This window comes from Fragaria vesca, linkage group LG5 (genome assembly GCF_000184155.1).
Source record: "Fragaria vesca subsp. vesca linkage group LG5, FraVesHawaii_1.0, whole genome shotgun sequence".
Classification (NCBI taxonomy): Eukaryota; Viridiplantae; Streptophyta; class Magnoliopsida; order Rosales; family Rosaceae; genus Fragaria; species Fragaria vesca.
Window position 1 is genome coordinate 17,507,452 of NC_020495.1, and position 17,656 is coordinate 17,525,107.

Genomic DNA, 17,656 nt, shown 5'->3' on the forward strand with positions numbered 1-17,656 from the left:
AACTTATTCTCTCATCTCTCTTCCGTCTCATTCCCTATCTCGATAATTTCTCGTCCTTTGTTCTTTCTCCAGCCCAGAAACACAGAAGTCTGAATTCCCCAATTGGGTTTCTCTCATTCTGCCCACTCTAGTTCTAGCCAGTTGGTGTAATAATGGGTCCTTTGTTCTCGTTCAACCGCAAAAGAAGCTCTGATTGTGGTTTTGCTGTATGGGTTTCTTTGTTTCTTGTGAAAGTTGGTCATAGCTAGTTGGATTTGGAATGACGGACGTCTGGGTGCTGTTTTTCGGAATCATGATGGCCTATGCATGTTGCGTGGATTAGTGAGAGCGAAGGAGGTCGGCGATGCTGCCATGGATATGATGTTGTCTATGCTTTGAAGAGTAAGGGAAATACCCTTTATGGATTTGGGGTCAGTTCAGATTAAGATTTGTTTAGGATTTTGATATAGATCTGGGTGTTGTGAAAATATTTGCTCCCTCGTAATCAAGGAATACAAGTTTGCTTTCTCAACAAATTTAGTTGTTTCTTTTACTTACTTTTGCTTCCAGCTCTGTGGTGAAATTGTTTGAAGCAATGGGCAAATGTGTACTATGTGGTTGGCTTCATGGTTCTTCTTAAATTGAAACTAGATTACGAGCATTACAACGAGCTCCAGAACTATATGATTAGGAACATGTGGTTTTAGTTTATCATAGATGGAATCGGAGAAACGTGGGTTTAAACTTGAAAGAAGACATAAACAGTACAGATTCTCACGAGAACTTGCCAAGAGAGTAGAGGATACACAAGAAAATATCTCAAACTAAAGAAAGAAACATCTTGGCCGTTGATTATGAATGGACGGCCAGGATCTTCTTATTAGGAAATATTAGGAGAGGTTCATGAGGAGAGGATCCCGGTTACCAATAGCAACACTCAAATATATTTTACCAAAAATTAGAATAGAGGATCTGTAAGAATAAAAAATGGTGCTTGTGTGATTGGCATGATCCTTAAATGTATTAATATGATTGGATGAAAAATCATACATGGGCTATATCCTAGCTATCTTCCACCCTTTGTTCATAGAAAACCACTACCAACATAAGGACAACTCACCCCTACTGGAGCAAGGAGTGTGCGTCCTCTTTGAGTTTGTTCCTTACTTTTCGATCCTTTATCCAATTCTATGAGCACCATAACACAAGTTAGGATCGTAAATGCTTATTATATTTTGTAATTTTTTTTCCCCGAATTGAGCAAGCTAATGATCACATTTAAAAGATCAAGATTCAAGGTTGTTAGCAATTGTTGATTCAGAGTTACTAAATCGTCTAACATCAAAAAGTAATACACATAATATAAGAAAAATGAATTTTACACGCTCTAAATTGAAATTTATACTCTCATTTTTTATTTTTAGTTATTATTTTTATATAAAAATTAAGTTAATAAGGACAAAATTTAAGTTATTAAAACTAGAAAGTGGAAGTGTTGATTTTAATATGAAGAGTGTAGATACACCTTGCATTTTATAACTACAAAAAGGTGATAACCGGGAGGCGCCGTCTCGCTACTCGGATTATTGCAGAGAATATGGTCATTATAGTAATTTGAATAATATTGATTTTTGGGCGACTTCAAAAAGAAGACGTCAGCTAGACTGCCGAGAGCCACATGCTGCACTCTCTACCCGCGCGCGTGAAATTCCTCCTCTACTCACGGGCAGGCTGTGTGTGTAATTTTGTTTTCTTGAGGATATCTGTGTGTAATTCAATTCCGTTAAAATTAATTTACTGCCGGGTTCAGTCTCGCAAGTACTGTTGTTGTTGTTGTGTGTGAGAGAAGGAGTTGGCTCTTCGTATTTGTCGGACCAGCCAGATCCTAAAATCTCTCTGGAATCTGTCTCTAGAATCCTGATTGTTCTGGTTGTTGCTTGTCTGTCACAACCCACATTGGTAACTTGTTCTATTTCCGGGATTTCAGTTCATCACATTTTGCATTCTTCAGGTTTGGTTATTCCCGATCCCAACTCAACCATGTTGTGCCTTGTGAATTCGACAAATTATTGAATTGTCGATCTGAAATGTTATAGGCTTGATGCTGCAACGATCACCGCATTTTGGTTGTTGGAATAGGAATTATGGGATGCATTTGCTCGAAAGGGCTATTAGCCAATCAATATGTTGTTAAGAATCATCGTGGAGACAAAGAATTGAAATCAAAGGGATTAGATGTAGGAGCAGCAGGCGTCGAGGTTGATGGTGGTGCAAGTGATGCAACTACACGGTTGATAACCAATCATCGCAGCACTGAGGATAATGCAGGGTCGTCAGATGAAGGGGAGAACAAGATGGCAATGGCATCTGGGCTGAATAGGATAACAAATGGAGAAAGAGGAGCACAAGTGGTTGCTGGATGGCCTTCCTGGCTCACTGCAGTGGCAGGAGAAGCAATCAGTGGGTGGGTGCCTCGCAAGGCCGATTCATTTGAGAAACTCGACAAGGTTTGTTCCTTCTTCTTCTTCTTCCTTATTTTTATCTTTATCTTCTTGCAAATATTTTTATCAATGGAGAAAGCCTTTAGTGTATTCAACAGTCACATGCTTCAGAAAACAGTGAAACAGTCTCATTGGTTTACTTAAATAAAATGCATGTATGTTTCTGTCATAAGATCGTTTCACTATTCCATATATATGCATCTACATCCTGTGAGGAAACATATATAGACTCAGGTTTGACGGTGTAAGATGCACTCCTACTGAATGAATTAATTAACAGTAGACACTTCTCCTGAATCAGGTAGCAAGCTTTGACTGCTAATAGATTCTACTCATTCTCACTTGTGTTAATACCTACACTGAGAACTCCATCGAACTAAGATGTAGAAAACTATTCACCTTTGTTCTTGTTTTATTTTCAGAGAGAGCAAATCAATACACTCTTAACTGTACTCTATGCACTTGGTTGGAGAAAGTTACTGTGTGTGTATATGCGATTTCTTAACGTACTAGAAATTTGTATAAACTCTGTGTTCATATTTGATCCCAGTTTCTGGAAGCATACTTCTCTACTGATTTTGGGAGACAACAAGTCACATATCAATCAGCAAATGGTGGCTATTCATTATACATGAGCAACTCAGCTCTAATAAAAGGCTTCGTCTACCACATAGAGAAAAAAAAATTTGTTAATCAAAGAAATGAAATGAGTTCAAAAAGACAAGCACTCATACTGGATTTGATCTACAATTGTATTTATTTGTATATTCATCTGGATCCCGACTTTTAGCTTGCTAATATTTTATCTGTTAACCTCTGGGTCCCGGCTCTTAGCTTAGCAAATTTTTTGACAGTTTATTCTCTTTTCTTCAGTTACTATCCACGTTCAAGACCCTTTCTTTATTCCTTTTCTACTTAAAATGATGATTTTTTTCAATACTGCAGATTGGACAAGGAACTTACAGCAGTGTGTACAGAGCCCGTGATCTTGAATCAAACAAGATAGTTGCATTAAAGAAGGTCCGATTTGCCAATATGGATCCAGAAAGTGTGCGTTTTATGTCAAGAGAAATCCTGATTTTGCGTAGGCTTGATCACCCCAATATCATGAAGCTTGAAGGTCTGATTACATCAAGGGTTTCGGGAAGCTTATACCTTGTGTTTGAATACATGGAGCATGATCTTGCAGGGATTGCAGCAAGACCTGGGATAAAGTTCACTGAAGCACAGGTATTTGCTTCGCCAGTCATATTTAAGTGATAACATGGTCAAAATTTGTACTAAGCTTAACATAGTGAAAGTTTATACTAAGCATAAGTTTTGGTGTATAGATTTGAAGCTCACAAACTGTTATGAGAATATAAAATTGACATAATAAGTGTGGTGTGCTGAGTATTACCACAGTTAACATATAGATTAAGCTGTTGTATGTGACTTTAATAAAACATATAATCAACTGCTACAACTTGGATCAGCATATTATTTAGAAATATCTTTGTATGACTAATGAATCGTCAGTTTATGAATCACCAATTTGAACTGAGCTTCTAGCTCTCGGAACATTTGTATATGCTAAATCAGGATACATCCTCATGAGCTGACTTTCATGTTGAGGTTGAGAGGTATCACACAATGGATTCATCAGGACACACTTAATGTGAAGGCTCTTAAGTTTCCCGTCTATTACTGCTATTTGTAAAACATGATTGTTGGTTCTCAACTGTAAACATTTTTCCCAAAATGTCATTGCACATCACTGTTTGATGTTTGGTGCTCAATACTTTATCATCTGGAAATGGAAACAATTGAAATAGAAATACCATAACGCAAAGGAAAATAAACTCCTCGTCATTTGCAGGAATATTATTGTTGTTTACAGCACCCTTCAATGGTGTCTTAGTTATCTTAATGACCCATTTGTATTATGGAGTACCTGGGTTAATTTCAATGATCTTATTTCTATACAATAGCAACATGTTTGACAATATATTCCTTTTTCACATGTTTGCCTCTGGCCTGCAGATTAAATGCTACATGCAACAGCTTCTTCATGGACTTGAACATTGTCACAGTCATGGTATTTTACACCGTGACATCAAGGGATCAAATCTTTTGATCGACAATTACGGAAACCTAAAGATCGCTGACTTTGGTCTAGCAACCTTTTACCGACCTCGCCAAAAACAGCCTCTGACTAGTCGCGTGGTAACCTTGTGGTACCGACCACCTGAACTTTTACTTGGTTCCACAGACTATGGGGTTGCTGTGGATTTGTGGAGTTCTGGTTGCATTCTTGCAGAATTGTTTGCTGGGAAGCCTATCATGCCTGGAAGAACAGAGGTAGTTTTTCCAGCATTTTCATGATCATAAAATATATATTTGTTTGCTTTATATTTCTCACATGTGGACGTATAGCCACCCCTTCCAGAAAAATAATTGATTAATATGTGCTTGAACTTGGGAACATTTCTATATATACCTATTTTTCAGTTGATCAAGTAACTGTAACCATACATGAATGCAGATTCTAATTGATTAATGGAAGCATGTTGAAATTTTTCACTAAGAAAATGATAATGTATTCGACTTTTAAGTTTGTATAGTTAATCCTTTGTGTTCTGACACGACAATGGAATCTACCAACTGCAGTGATGAAATTATATTGACATCTTGGCTGATCTAGTTCAAATCTTATTGTTTATGTTTACAGGTGGAGCAACTACATAAGATATTTAAGCTCTGTGGGTCACCTTCTGAAGAATACTGGAAGAGATCAAAATTGCCACATGCAACCATTTTTAAACCAACACAACCATACAAGCATTGTGTTGCGGAGACCTTCAAAGATTTTCCACGCTCAGCTATGGCCCTGTTGGAGGTCCTTCTTGCAGTAGAACCTGACCATCGTGGAACAGCTTCTTCTGCACTTCAGAGTGAGGTAATTATGGGCTTTGTTTGCTCTTTGAAATTTTGAGATCTTGTTTTTTTTTTTTTTTTTTCTTTTCTTAGTGTCAGATCGAAAAGAAAATGCGAAGAACAATATACTACTTTTCTTTGCTGTAGCTTGATGGGTATATTAATTATCAGTTGTTGGAAGATAGTACTGACAAAGTAATCCTAGTAGTTACTTATATGGAAAGCAGATTCTCCATATTTTAATTAAGTTTTTCTCGAAATTGCTAGATATTTGTTAAAGAAACTGTAAATACCACGGGTATGTCAAAATTTAGTTTATATTGTCCAGTAGACATCTTGGCTTTCCATCTAGTAGTAGAGCTAATGATTTACAAGTACCCATTCTGCATTTCAGGCTTCCTTTGGTATTTTAATGGCTGTTGGGATGTATGGGCAACCTTATCGTTACTTCTGGAAGTTTGTTCTTCTCTTATTTATCCATTTATTTATTTTTGCAGTTCTTCACAACCGTGCCTCTTCCCTGTGATCCTTCCACTTTGCCCAAGTACCCACCGAGCAAGGAGTTTGATGCCAAGCTTCGAGATGAGGAAGCTAGAAGGTAAACCATTTTATATTCTTTACGTATTTTCAAGCCTTTTTGTCCGGGCAAGATCTAATTGTGACTCGGATAAAAAATAAAAGAGAAGAAAAAAGGTCTAATTGTGACAGTTTTTCCTGTTGTGCTCTGTCTTGTTTCCTGCCTAAAGCTATTTATGCCTTGGAGCATTAAGCTCACTCTAAATAACTGCAAGGAGAGATTTGTGTTTTGTTTCACATTGTAGAGTCTGGTTTTTCTGTAAGTTTTTTTTTGTTTGTAGAAAAGCGACATCCTAGTTTCACTAATTGAAGAAAGGATATGTTTGTATTTCTGTGTATAGGTATATCACCTTTTTGAGAAAATAGGTATATGACCTTTATATATACATATATTAGGCTGGTTATTGTTATTCTTGGCTTGATTTTCTTCTTTAGACAATTGAAAACTGATTTGTCCATCTGTAAACCAGGCGAAGAGCACCTGGTGGTAAAGGGCATGGAGGGAATTCCAAAGAGTCAAAGGCTGTGCCAGCACCAGTTGGTACTGCTGGGAAGGAAACAAGAGAGGTATTGTTATATTAATTTGGTAATTATATCATAATGTGAAGCCGTCCATTATATCATTACCTGACTTGAATCACTTGATTGGATTACTGATTCAGGTTGATTTTGTTTATTTTTTCTGTTTCATTTTCTAATTAGAAGCAGCAAGAGCATAACCCAAAAAGCATCAGTGAGAAGTACATTCCTGAAGAGGATAGCAGCTCTGGCTTTCCTCTCGAACCTCCCAAAGGAGCAGCATCAAATAGCTTCTCCCATTCTGGCCAGTCAATTCAACCAAGTGCATATGGATCTACACGGAATATCGAGATGCGATCTGGGCAGTCTAAGAATGGTGCAGAGTTGAGAAGGCAGAACTCATATATGAATGGTGGAGCTGCTCAGTCATCCAGATTTTCCAGTTCAGCTTCAGTTCGAAGCGATTCGCGATTTGGTGGTGTTGTACAAACTACTGCAAATCCACACTGGCCAGAGGAACGTATTAATACCAGATATAATCATTTAGATGACAGCAATTCCTCTGCAAAACACGATTGGTCCCTTCAATTTCTGAATAGGCCAAAGTCTTCACAGATAAAGGATGAACAGCCATCTGGAAAGGATTCAGCAAGGGTAAGAGTGATCGACATTGTTCATTACTTTATCTTTATAGTTGATGCATTGACATTACTAACCACTTCTCTTGTTGCATCAGGGTTATGGTACCAAGAAGAACCGAATCCACTACTCTGGACCATTGATGCCCCCTGGGGGAAATCTTGAGGAGATGCTCAAAGAGCATGAGAAACAAATACAACATGCTGTCCGCAAAGCTAGACTGGACAAAGCCAATACCAAAAAAGCGTATGGTGAAAATGGCCAAACCGAGTCCCTACTTCACAATGTAAGGAATGGCAGGTGATGGAAAATGGAATCATATACCTGGCCAATTTGGATAGCAAGAGCTCCTCGGAATTGAAAATAGGTGCTAACGTTGAAGAACGATTCATTGGGGAAACTTGACAAATCTGACCACCAAAGATAATATATGGAGCGTCATCGAGTTTCATCACATCAGATGTATATTCACTTTTTGAAGGTATGCAATATAGTTATACCCATCATCACATGCTTGGGATTTTTGAGAAATAGTTAATCAAATAGATCAAAGCCCTGGACCAATGTTGACATACCAGAAAAATTATTTGATTGCCAGATGATGAGACGGTCTCTTAGGTGGTGTCCAGATGCTGGAGACAAACTTATGTAAAGCAGAAATCAGAGTTGTTCAATCAGCTTTGTCTAATGCTCTGTAAAGGCTGAAGTTATATCACGCAGGCTCCCCTTTTGGCGACATCAATAGAAGACAGTTTCTTGCTCCAAATCATCAACATAATCCCCTCTTTTTAAATATGTATTTAGGATTTGTTATGCTTCTTTTAGAAAGAAGATACTCGCTGGAGCGAAATTAAATTAGGAATGTTATAGGTTAAGCAAATGTCTTAAGCTTGTTTGAAGTAGATTAAGCAATTGTCAATCACCAATACAAAACAAGTTGTTACAGATCTGTTTGTGTAATCTTTTTCAGAATGCAGGAGTCGCTGTTATGTCTTGGTGCCGTCCCGTCCATCTGATGCTGTTACTTTCTTCAGTTTGTAAACTAGTCGAGTTGAAATGCTTTCGTAAGAACAGTAGAAACCAACATAGATGAAACACATTAATCAGGGACCTAAGAGTGCAAAGCAGATATGGATTGAAGTTAATTTAAGAATGATGCGAATTCCTAGAGGAAACACTACCAGAGTTACATATCTTTACGAAATTTATGTGCCGTTTTCGATTGCAAACAAGGATTAAAGTAACTCATTTTCGATTGTAAAGTCTTCAAATTTCAACTATTAAAACATTTGTTGAAGGATGAGCAGCTGGAATCCTAACATTCATTAGACACATGCGAAGAAACATGGATTCTCCAAATTGATATGAAAATGAACAAACGAATGTAAAGAGCTGCACAACCGAACTAAATTGTGTAGAGATAAACCTACCAACCCTTACGTTTCTTGCTTCACCAACAATCATGTAAATTAGCTCTTATGTCTTCTTCAACCATCCAACGTTTCACTTGCCTTCATGTTTAAGCATTAACACAACAGATCATGACCAACTCAGATCAATACTATAAAATCTTACATCATTCTTCCAAGAACTTGAACCTCGATCATCTCAGTATTCTCGAAACCATGAGTCGATCACCAAAAACCCATCCAAGTTTCAACTATAAGCTTCTTCTCCTCGGAGTTTTCCTGGCTTTCGTTGTTCTCTTTGTCTTGAGATCAAGCTTCTCGTCATCATCTGATTCCAGTGAAAACACATCTACCATCTCACCAGAGGTACCTTTATTTAGTCGTTCGGCTAAAGATTCAAGTAGTAGCTCTACAAACTGCTCACCAAGTAGTACTACTGGTTGTAGCAAGATCCCATCCTCTCTAGCTCAAACCATAATCCACTACACAACCTCAACCATCACCCCACAACAAACCCTCAAGGAAATCTCAGTGACAGCAAAGATACTAGACAAGAAATCACCATGCAACTTCCTTGTGTTTGGCCTCGGCCACGACAGCCTTATGTGGAGTGCACTCAACCATGGGGGCAGGACAATTTTCCTGGAAGAAGACGAGTCCTGGATCGAGCAAATCCGACGTCGCTTCCCCACATTGGAGTCATACCATGTAACATATAACAGCAAGGTAAATGAGGCTGATAATCTCATGGATGTTGGCCAGGGGCCTGAGTGTACTGCAGTTGGTAGTGACATCAAGTACAGCATGTGCCAATTGGCTTTGAAGGGTCTGCCGAGTCAAGTGTATGACATGAAATGGGATTTGATAATGGTGGATGCACCCACCGGGTATCACGACCAAGCACCGGGGAGAATGAGTGCCATATACACAGCCGGAATGATTGCCAGAAATAAAGAGGAAGGGGAGACTACTCATGTGTTTGTTCATGATGTGAATAGAGTTGTGGAAGACAAGTTCTCTATGTCATTCCTTTGTAAAGGTTACATGCAGAAACAGGAAGGGAGGTTGAGGCACTTCACTATTCCTAGTCACATGGATGGTTCCAGCAGGCCATTTTGTCCTGAATGATCCATCTATGTGTTTTTGAATATTTCATCAATTTGTTTTTGGTACATGAATTGTTATTTCAATAGTGTGTGAGGAGATGGAGCTACCTAAAAGGCTACCATGTAAGAACACATATATCAGTTTCATCTTCTTCCTTCCATTATTTTCTATTTATCTTGTGTACACGGCATAGACGACTCAGAATTGTAGGTCATGATTCATCATGTACGTGGTTTCAGCAACTTGACGTGGACAACGAGGAACTAGATAGCTTTCCTCGCTTCAACTTCACTACTATATCTGAGAAAAAATCAATTACGTAATAGTGTTCTTGCTAAAATTGGTTGGTGCCTTACATAAAAGTGTTGAAATATCACCTAACTAGCTAAACACAACAAGTTCTTCTAGCACTAGGAGAGTTGATCTTTATGGTGCTTACAAAACTCTGTTTGAGAGTCACTGTTTTGCCGATGGTGTTTCAAATCTTCGTATATACGGTTTTTGGATGTTGAAACTGTTTTCGTACGAGTTGCTTTTTGGATATTGGAACTGTTTTCGTACGGGTTGCTAATGTTGGAGAGGAGATATTCTACATTTTAAGTGACAAATAAAATATAATTTATAAGTTGCCAATTGTTTTGATTGGATTGTCACTTCAATGTGAGCTGGGTCTTGGTTTGTTCTATCCAAATTTGAGAATTGGTTTGGTTTGTTAATTTGTTTTAGGTGCAGGCCTAAAAGTCTTAATGTGAGAATTGGTTTGGTTTGTTAATATGTTTCACGTGCAGGACTAATTAGTTAAATTGCACGTGAGGTTGTCTCTTTAGTGCATTTGCACCGAGCGAGTGATTCGGTAGGCAATTGATAGGACCCATCAACTTTCTTTAAATATAACAATGCACTGGTTTGAAATTGGCCAAGCAATTTGTTAGGGCTCACGTTACAAAAATTACCATGTCGATTCAATTGTCAATTTTTGACCATCAAATCGTTTGAGCAATTCAGTGGAGCCTACTGATGAATATAAACTTTGCACACCCATGTATGCTTTTGGCCTTCAAAACTAATATTTTTTCATTAAATAATTAATGTTGTACGATTAATCTCATTATTAATAGCCAAATTATAAATTTAACATTTTTAATTAATGAATTACCATTACCAAAAAGAATTATTCAAATTATAAAATGTGAATAATGGTTTAGCAGGTAATTGTCTTCAACTGGTGCATTGAAAAAGGATATGCAATTGCCAATTTTAGATGAATAGTGAATTAGCAGGGACAATTCAATTGGTAAATCAACAATTGTTTTTGCATAACGGGTGTAAATGCTCTTATAGTTGTTGTTTGTTTGAGTTGTTGTAAGCGTAAAACTTGGAGAAAGAGACTGTAGGTGGGAGCTGGTTTAGTTTGTTAATTTGTTTCGCGTGCGAACCTAATACTGAGGTTGTTGTCTTGATGGTTCCTCGTAGGGCGGGTTCCAGAATTGAAGTTGTCATCTTTACAATGGTTTGCTTGAGTCCTTGTAAGTGTAAACTTGGTGAAAGGGGGACTGTAGGTTGGAGTGTGTAATGTACATGTAATGTAATGTGTATGGAGTTAGCTAGAACGGCTGAGTATAAAACTTCTTCGAACGCACGCGGTTAGAGAGAAGATTGGAGGGCTCCGAGCGTTCCCTCTCCGACGCCCAAATCATGAATCATTAGGCAAGCAGTTGAGGAGAGGAAGATGGAATGAGTTTCATCACCTATCTGGGAGGTGTAGAGCCTTTTTTTATAGGCACGCGCCTGAGGCGCAGCTAGTGATAGACAGTCGTGTATAGTCCAGAGGTACGCGCCTGTTGAGGGCGTGCGCACAAGCCTATGTAAAACGTTTGGTAAAATAGAACGTACATCATCTGCAACCTTCCTCTTCTGGTAATCTAAAAAAGGAAAAAATAAAAAAAAATAAAAAATAAAAAAAGGAATTAAAGTAGAGCAGTTGGTTTGGGAGTTTGGGTTCCTCTCTGTTGTGTGTGTGTTGTCGTCTTCAAATAAAAGCCGCGCCGAAACAGCGAAACCTTTGTCGGCAGAAATCGAATCAACGATGAGCAACGAATAGTAAGCCCCTCTACTTTCCTTCCTTCCTTCCGATTAATCATCAATAATCCTTTTCGTTTTGGGTTTCAGTGATTATCTCTTCAAGCTCTTGCTCATCGGGGACTCCTCCGTCGGAAAATCCTGTTTGCTTGTTCGATTCGCTGTCAGTTCCCTCTTTTTTAATTTTATTTATTTATCATATATAAAATGTTGTATTTGGTCCTCATTTCTTTTGGTTTCAGGACGATTCCTATGTGGACAGCTACGTTAGCACCATTGGAGTTGATTTCGTGAGTTACATATATCACTTTACATGTATGCCTATTGTACCTTTGTTATTTATGATTCGTATTTTGGTTTTCATTTTCAGAAAATCAGGACGGTGGAGCTGGATGGGAAGACAGTCAAGCTCCAGATTGTGAGTAGGAGTTGCTTTGTTTTCCACTTACGTGTTTTCGCCTATTAAATTTCCATTTAGATTTATATATGTGTTTTGGCAACATTACAAATATTGTCAAACGTAATTTTACAAGTGAGCATTTTCTTTATTACGTAACTGTACATTCTTTGTTATTCTCATGGCTAAATTGTGGTAACGGAGTTTATATATGAACTTTTGAAAGCTCTGACTTGACGTATTTGAGGTGTAATTTATTTGGAAAGTTTATCACGGAATGTATGTGCAATGCCTAACTATATAAACTATGTTCAATCTCACTTGCTCGGCATCTACATGGCAATTAACGGATTCTTGCTTCTTCTTCTTTTTTTCATTCTAGTGGGACACTGCTGGACAAGAGCGATTCAGGACTATAACAAGCAGTTACTACCGAGGAGCGCATGGAATAATTGTAAGATTTTGTTGCTTTCTTTCATTTATTTATTCTTTTTATTTCCCGGGTAAGGGGGTCAGATTGAGGAAAACTCAAGGGTAAGAATAAATTTTGAGCTTGTTGTAGTACTTTTTTATATCAATTATTTTCATTGCTGGCTTCTTGCTTTCAAGTCGCTGTTTCTTATGCAATTTATCAAGATGTTTCAGATACAGATGTAGCTGTGGCTTTTTTACTATCAAAAACGTTAATCGACACAATATGACAAAGCTTAAGGCTTTTCCCCCTACCTTCATGAAGCACTAGAACTTGGTTAATTGAAAGTTTTGGTCACTGAGATTCTTCAAACTAAGCCATAAAAGGACTAGAAACAGTAACAAATTAGAAAAAATAATTATCGAGTAGGACATGTCCATTTTGTCTAGCTGTAAGACCACATGCATGCTCACTATGCCACTGCAACTGATGAATCAACATGCATGATCAGGTTACCTGTAAGTGTTATAATTGTTTACCCAGAGTACTGTCTATTACTATGCTGTATATATCTAAGAGTAGTTACTTTAATGCTATTTTGCAACATTATCTATGGGGTCAGTATGAATACCAGTATCTTATTGATAAGGAAGATGGAGTGTTAGTTTCTCATAATAATGTGTGCGGGTTCATTCCATTTTGTAATGAAAGAGTCTTACTTTGTACTTGGGCTGTAACAGATTGTCTATGATGTTACTGAGATGGAGAGCTTCAATAATGTCAAGCAGTGGCTGAACGAGATTGACAGATATGCAAACGAAAGTGTGTGCAAGCTTTTAGTGGGAAATAAATGCGATTTAGTCGAGAACAAGGTTGTTGACACTCAAACTGGAAAGGTAATTGTAAATTTTATTCCCTGGACAATTATCGGTTCTGTATTTCATGTTTTGAAAAAGGTTAAGATTCCTTATAGATGCTGATATATTCTGTTCTCCACCTATTTTTTTGTTTGGGCAAATTATATGACCTGCCTCCTAAATGGAACAAAACGGCTGCAGTTGATGTTCTTAAACATGCTAGAGGAATCTATGTTGCCTTTATGTGTATGCATACACCCCTATATCCAGTGCACATATGATAATTTGACTAGCTAGTTCTGTTCAATTTCTACAGGTCTTTTAATCAAATTATTTATTTAATCTCTTGTGTCTTAGATTATGAATATAGTCAATACTTAGATTAGTCTCAATGGTACTTCCCCACTATAAAACATTCCGGTATCCAATTTGATTGTTGCAATTGTAGTCTAGGATCTCCAATAGTCTAAAGGATGTGAAATAAAAATGAATGCAGGAAAACAGCTAAGCATGCAGTGCCACTTCATTATTAGCAATGCAAGAAGGTTGCTAAGCTTTAATCTGTCCAGGACCTTTGCTACAATTAGCTTGCTGCAAATTCATATGATTATGCCTTACCCCCTTTTGGTTCCCAGACCTCGGTGGCTCTGACTTTCTCCATTTTTCCCTATCATTCCGGCTATTTGGCCAAGCAATTAATATTCTCACTCCTAGAACCTGTTCAGCCACTCGACAATCTACTCTTTCTGGATCCTAAACATCCGGAAGTGCCCATCTATTTTTCGTGAGTCTTTTTTGCAATGCCCTCATGAGAGGAGGGGAGGGTTCCCACACTCCCACCAACGATGTCTAACATAGTATATACAGTTTTCTGTCTTGCAGATCTGTAAGTTATCAATGTTAAACTCATGTTTCTTTTGTCTAAATGCGCTGTAGGCTTTAGCTGATGAGCTTGGTATCCCTTTCCTTGAGACAAGTGCTAAAGACGCTATCAATGTTGAGCAGGCTTTCTTAACCATGGCTGGCGAGATCAAGAAAAAGTAAGATCACTAGTAAATAGTAATATATTTCATGCATGTATCTTCTTTGAACACCAAATGCCCTAAAACAAGATGAGTCCTGATATTTCATTAATATCTGTTGACCCATCTTTGACTTAAGATGATAGGGAGTTGAGTTTTAGAAAGATTATCCTGATGCCCGTTATCTCAATCATCTATACTAGATTGTGGTTGTACTTTCTTGTAGTCTTATACATATAAATTTCTTGCAGAATGGGCAACCAACCAACTGCAAACAAGTCAAGTGAAACTGTTCAAATGAAGGGGAATCCCATTCAGCAGAGTAGCAATTGTTGTGGTTAGCCATTCCTAGTGTCAACTATGTTGTAACAGCTTGTAAGACAGTGAAACTGTTTGAGCGTATTGTCTGGATCTTTCAGAAACTATAACATATTGACTGGTATCCTTCTCATTAGGAAGATGTAATTACGTGGTTGTTTACCAACATCATTTCCATATCATATTCACATTGTAGGAATGTGGATGAACTAAACTGCTGTCGTGGAAGTAGGCATGTTGGGGCATGGCAACCCCAATCCGTTCTTTTCGACCTTTTTGCTTCTTGGTTAAATAAATGCATACACTAGCAGGGGCTTCCAATTGAGGTCCAGAATCTGACGGTTAGAAAGTTTGTCTTGAAACTGAGCCAGACTTAAATTTTAGTAATGGTCTGGAGTAGATCGGTCATCCTTCTCCTGATCATTACCGGGGCACCTCATCCTCTCGAGAGCCATTTCCAGTTTGTTGATCCAACTTTCTACCAGGCGGATTAGTGTACCAGTGAACATCTCAGCTTTGAGCTGTCTGACTTGCTTTAAATTTAGTTGGGTGGGTAGGTGCAGGAGGCCGATGTGTTGGAGGTTTACTAAGGATGAAGCCATTGACTACAACTGAGGAAGTTGTAGCTCTTCAAAGGGCTAATACTTTCAAATCTGATAAAATTAAAAAAAAAAAATTAAGTACTTCCTAATACTATTAATAAATTTTACTAGATTTCTTCACATTTCTGGGCAACTTCCTCAAATGATTGCGGCTCTGGCTTGTGAGGTATTTCTACACTATAGTCCAAGCCAATTGAGGCTCTTATCTAATGATCACTGTTATATACCTCATGATACCCTTACATAACAAATCCAGACAACAAACAAGAAAGTATGGTTCAAAAAAATAAGCAACAAAAAGAACTTCACACAATAACCCACAGCATAAGAATAAGGGAAAAACAAAACAAAAAATATTAATAAATATATGAATTCCTTAAAATATAATCAACCTCAGGTTGAAGAACAGCAAGGCTTCTTTGTATTGACCTCTGGGCCTCCTGTTACAGCAATGGTCTTCCCTTCTTTGATGCTTGCAGGTGTTGGCTCATCTGATGAAAGAGTCTTTTTACTGATAATCCGGTAAATCTCTGCGAGAATTGTCTGGAAAGCCTTCTCAACATTTATTGCTTCAAGAGCAGATGTCTCGATGAATGAAAGGCCTTCTCTTTCGGCATAACCCTGGGCATCCTCTGTGGCCACCGCACGTAGATGCTTCAGATCTGTCTTGTTCCCAATCATCATGATCACAATGTTTGAGTCAGCATGGTCTCTCAACTCCTTCAGCCACCTGCTTACATTTTCAAATGTTGTTGGTTTTGTTACGTCATAAACAAGTAACGCTCCAAGGGCTCCTCTATAGTAGGCACTAGTAATTGCTCTGTATCTCTCCTGTCCTGCTGTGTCCCATATCTGAGCTTTCACAGTTCTTCCCTCAACCTAACAAAAAAGAGAACAATCTGCTTTCATCTTCTAAATAAATAAACCAGAAATCTGATTTTGTTACTTAAGGACAAGACTCACGAACTGGAAATGCAGGATAGATGATAATACACGTCTATAATCTGATAACTAATGGAATATACGTCTGTCTACTTCCAAAGAACATGAGTTATTGAAGATAAGGAGGTTCTCAGTAACATGTTAGCTCAAATGTTGTGTTGGATTATAGGGCCAAAATTTCATCAACTCAAGAGGTTTTGATAAGGAGAGATATCATCTGTGACTCTAGTACTGCATATGAACTGGCAGAGGATAGCAGTGGTGCAACGCATATTGGGGGCACGTAGTGATGATTTGAACGCTGTGCCAACTCAAATTAAAAGGTCAGGGCAAGAGCAGACAGTAAAGTCACAGAGGTTTCTGTCGGAAGCTGAAAAGAAGTTTCATGATCTATTGTTGGACTTGATTTACTGACGTACGCAGCTAAAACATTTCACATCCAATCCAACATGGTGAAAAAGGAAATGCAATATTTTTTCAATAAATTAATTAATGGATATATTTTGGGTGTCATTACAACAGAGATAGAATGATTTGTTATTTACTTTCTGAAATTTCTTGTTCTTCCTGGTCACTAGACATGGGTGAATTAGCAAGAATGGCACAAAGATAACAATACTGTATCAAGTAATTGATGAAGTCAGAAAATCAAACAATCATGTTAATTCAACAGATCCATCACTAGAACCAAACGACACAGCAGATCTAGATCCTAAAACAATGAAATTCTAGTCGAGTGAGAGACCTGGAGAGTGCGAGTGGCGAATTCGACGCCAATGGTGGACTTGGACTCCAAACAAAACTCGTTGCGAGTGAATCGGGAGAGGAGGTTGGATTTGCCAACGCCCGAGTCGCCGATTAATACAACTTTGAACAAATAGTCGTACTCCTCCTCCGCTCTCCTCGCCATATTGATTGAACAAGGAAGAAGAAGAACAAGAATCTCTCGTTTTATTTGCAGAGGACCCTTCTTTTCTTGTGTCCAAAAGCCCCCGGATGTTAGAATGGTATTTGTTGTCTTGTTGTGCTGTATCTGAGGGTAGAAAGGGAAACCCAAATTACAGACACTAGTGCCAAACATGGGAATAATCAATTCTTCTGTCAAATCTTAGCTCCTCGCAATATTTACCTATCCACATATTTCAATTTTACTTGCGAACTTATCACTTAAATTTGTTTTGTTTCATAATTGGTTATCATCATAGATGAAGTGTGTTAATAGCAAAAAAAATGTGTGTTAATAACACTATCATTTTTTATTTTATAGAGCATATACTCTTATATTAAAATTTTTGTTCATGATCTTAAACAAGTATGCGATGAAATGTTGTGTCAATTCGGTAGTGTGTGTAGCACAAATCAATAATTTAATTTATTCCTG

At 37.9% G+C, this 17,656-nt stretch overlaps 4 protein-coding genes across 4 annotated transcripts; 3 read left to right on the plus strand and 1 right to left on the minus strand.

Moving 5' to 3' along the window:
* Nucleotides 1-1,874: 1,874 nt before the first annotated feature.
* On the plus strand, nt 1,875-7,808 carry LOC101306921 (probable serine/threonine-protein kinase At1g09600-like). Its single transcript, XM_004299956.1, has 9 exons — nt 1,875-1,990; nt 2,076-2,486; nt 3,426-3,710; nt 4,503-4,820; nt 5,191-5,418; nt 5,894-5,994; nt 6,443-6,539; nt 6,675-7,145; nt 7,228-7,808. Exons 2-9 carry the CDS (start codon nt 2,124-2,126, stop codon nt 7,432-7,434), a joined length of 2,070 nt encoding a protein of 689 aa, XP_004300004.1. The 5' UTR covers nt 1,875-1,990; nt 2,076-2,123; the 3' UTR covers nt 7,435-7,808.
* A 922-nt stretch (nt 7,809-8,730) lies between these two features.
* On the plus strand, nt 8,731-9,715 carry LOC101307210 (glucuronoxylan 4-O-methyltransferase 1-like). Its single transcript, XM_004299957.1, has one exon. The coding sequence runs from the start codon at nt 8,756-8,758 to the stop codon at nt 9,665-9,667; it is 912 nt and encodes a 303-aa protein (XP_004300005.1). The 5' UTR covers nt 8,731-8,755; the 3' UTR covers nt 9,668-9,715.
* A 1,856-nt stretch (nt 9,716-11,571) lies between these two features.
* On the plus strand, nt 11,572-14,945 carry LOC101307498 (ras-related protein RABD1-like). The gene is made up of 8 exons (XM_004299958.1): nt 11,572-11,746; nt 11,816-11,888; nt 11,968-12,015; nt 12,096-12,143; nt 12,505-12,576; nt 13,275-13,430; nt 14,328-14,431; nt 14,665-14,945. Exons 1-8 carry the CDS (start codon nt 11,733-11,735, stop codon nt 14,753-14,755), a joined length of 606 nt encoding a protein of 201 aa, XP_004300006.1. The 5' UTR covers nt 11,572-11,732; the 3' UTR covers nt 14,756-14,945.
* A 573-nt stretch (nt 14,946-15,518) lies between these two features.
* LOC101307792 (ras-related protein RABA2a-like) lies at nt 15,519-17,238 on the minus strand. The gene is made up of 2 exons (XM_004299959.1): nt 17,021-17,238; nt 15,519-16,212 (listed from the first exon to the last, which is right to left on the minus strand). Exons 1-2 carry the CDS (start codon nt 17,183-17,185, stop codon nt 15,727-15,729), a joined length of 651 nt encoding a protein of 216 aa, XP_004300007.1. The 5' UTR covers nt 17,186-17,238; the 3' UTR covers nt 15,519-15,726.
* Between the last annotated feature and the right edge of the window lie 418 nt (nt 17,239-17,656).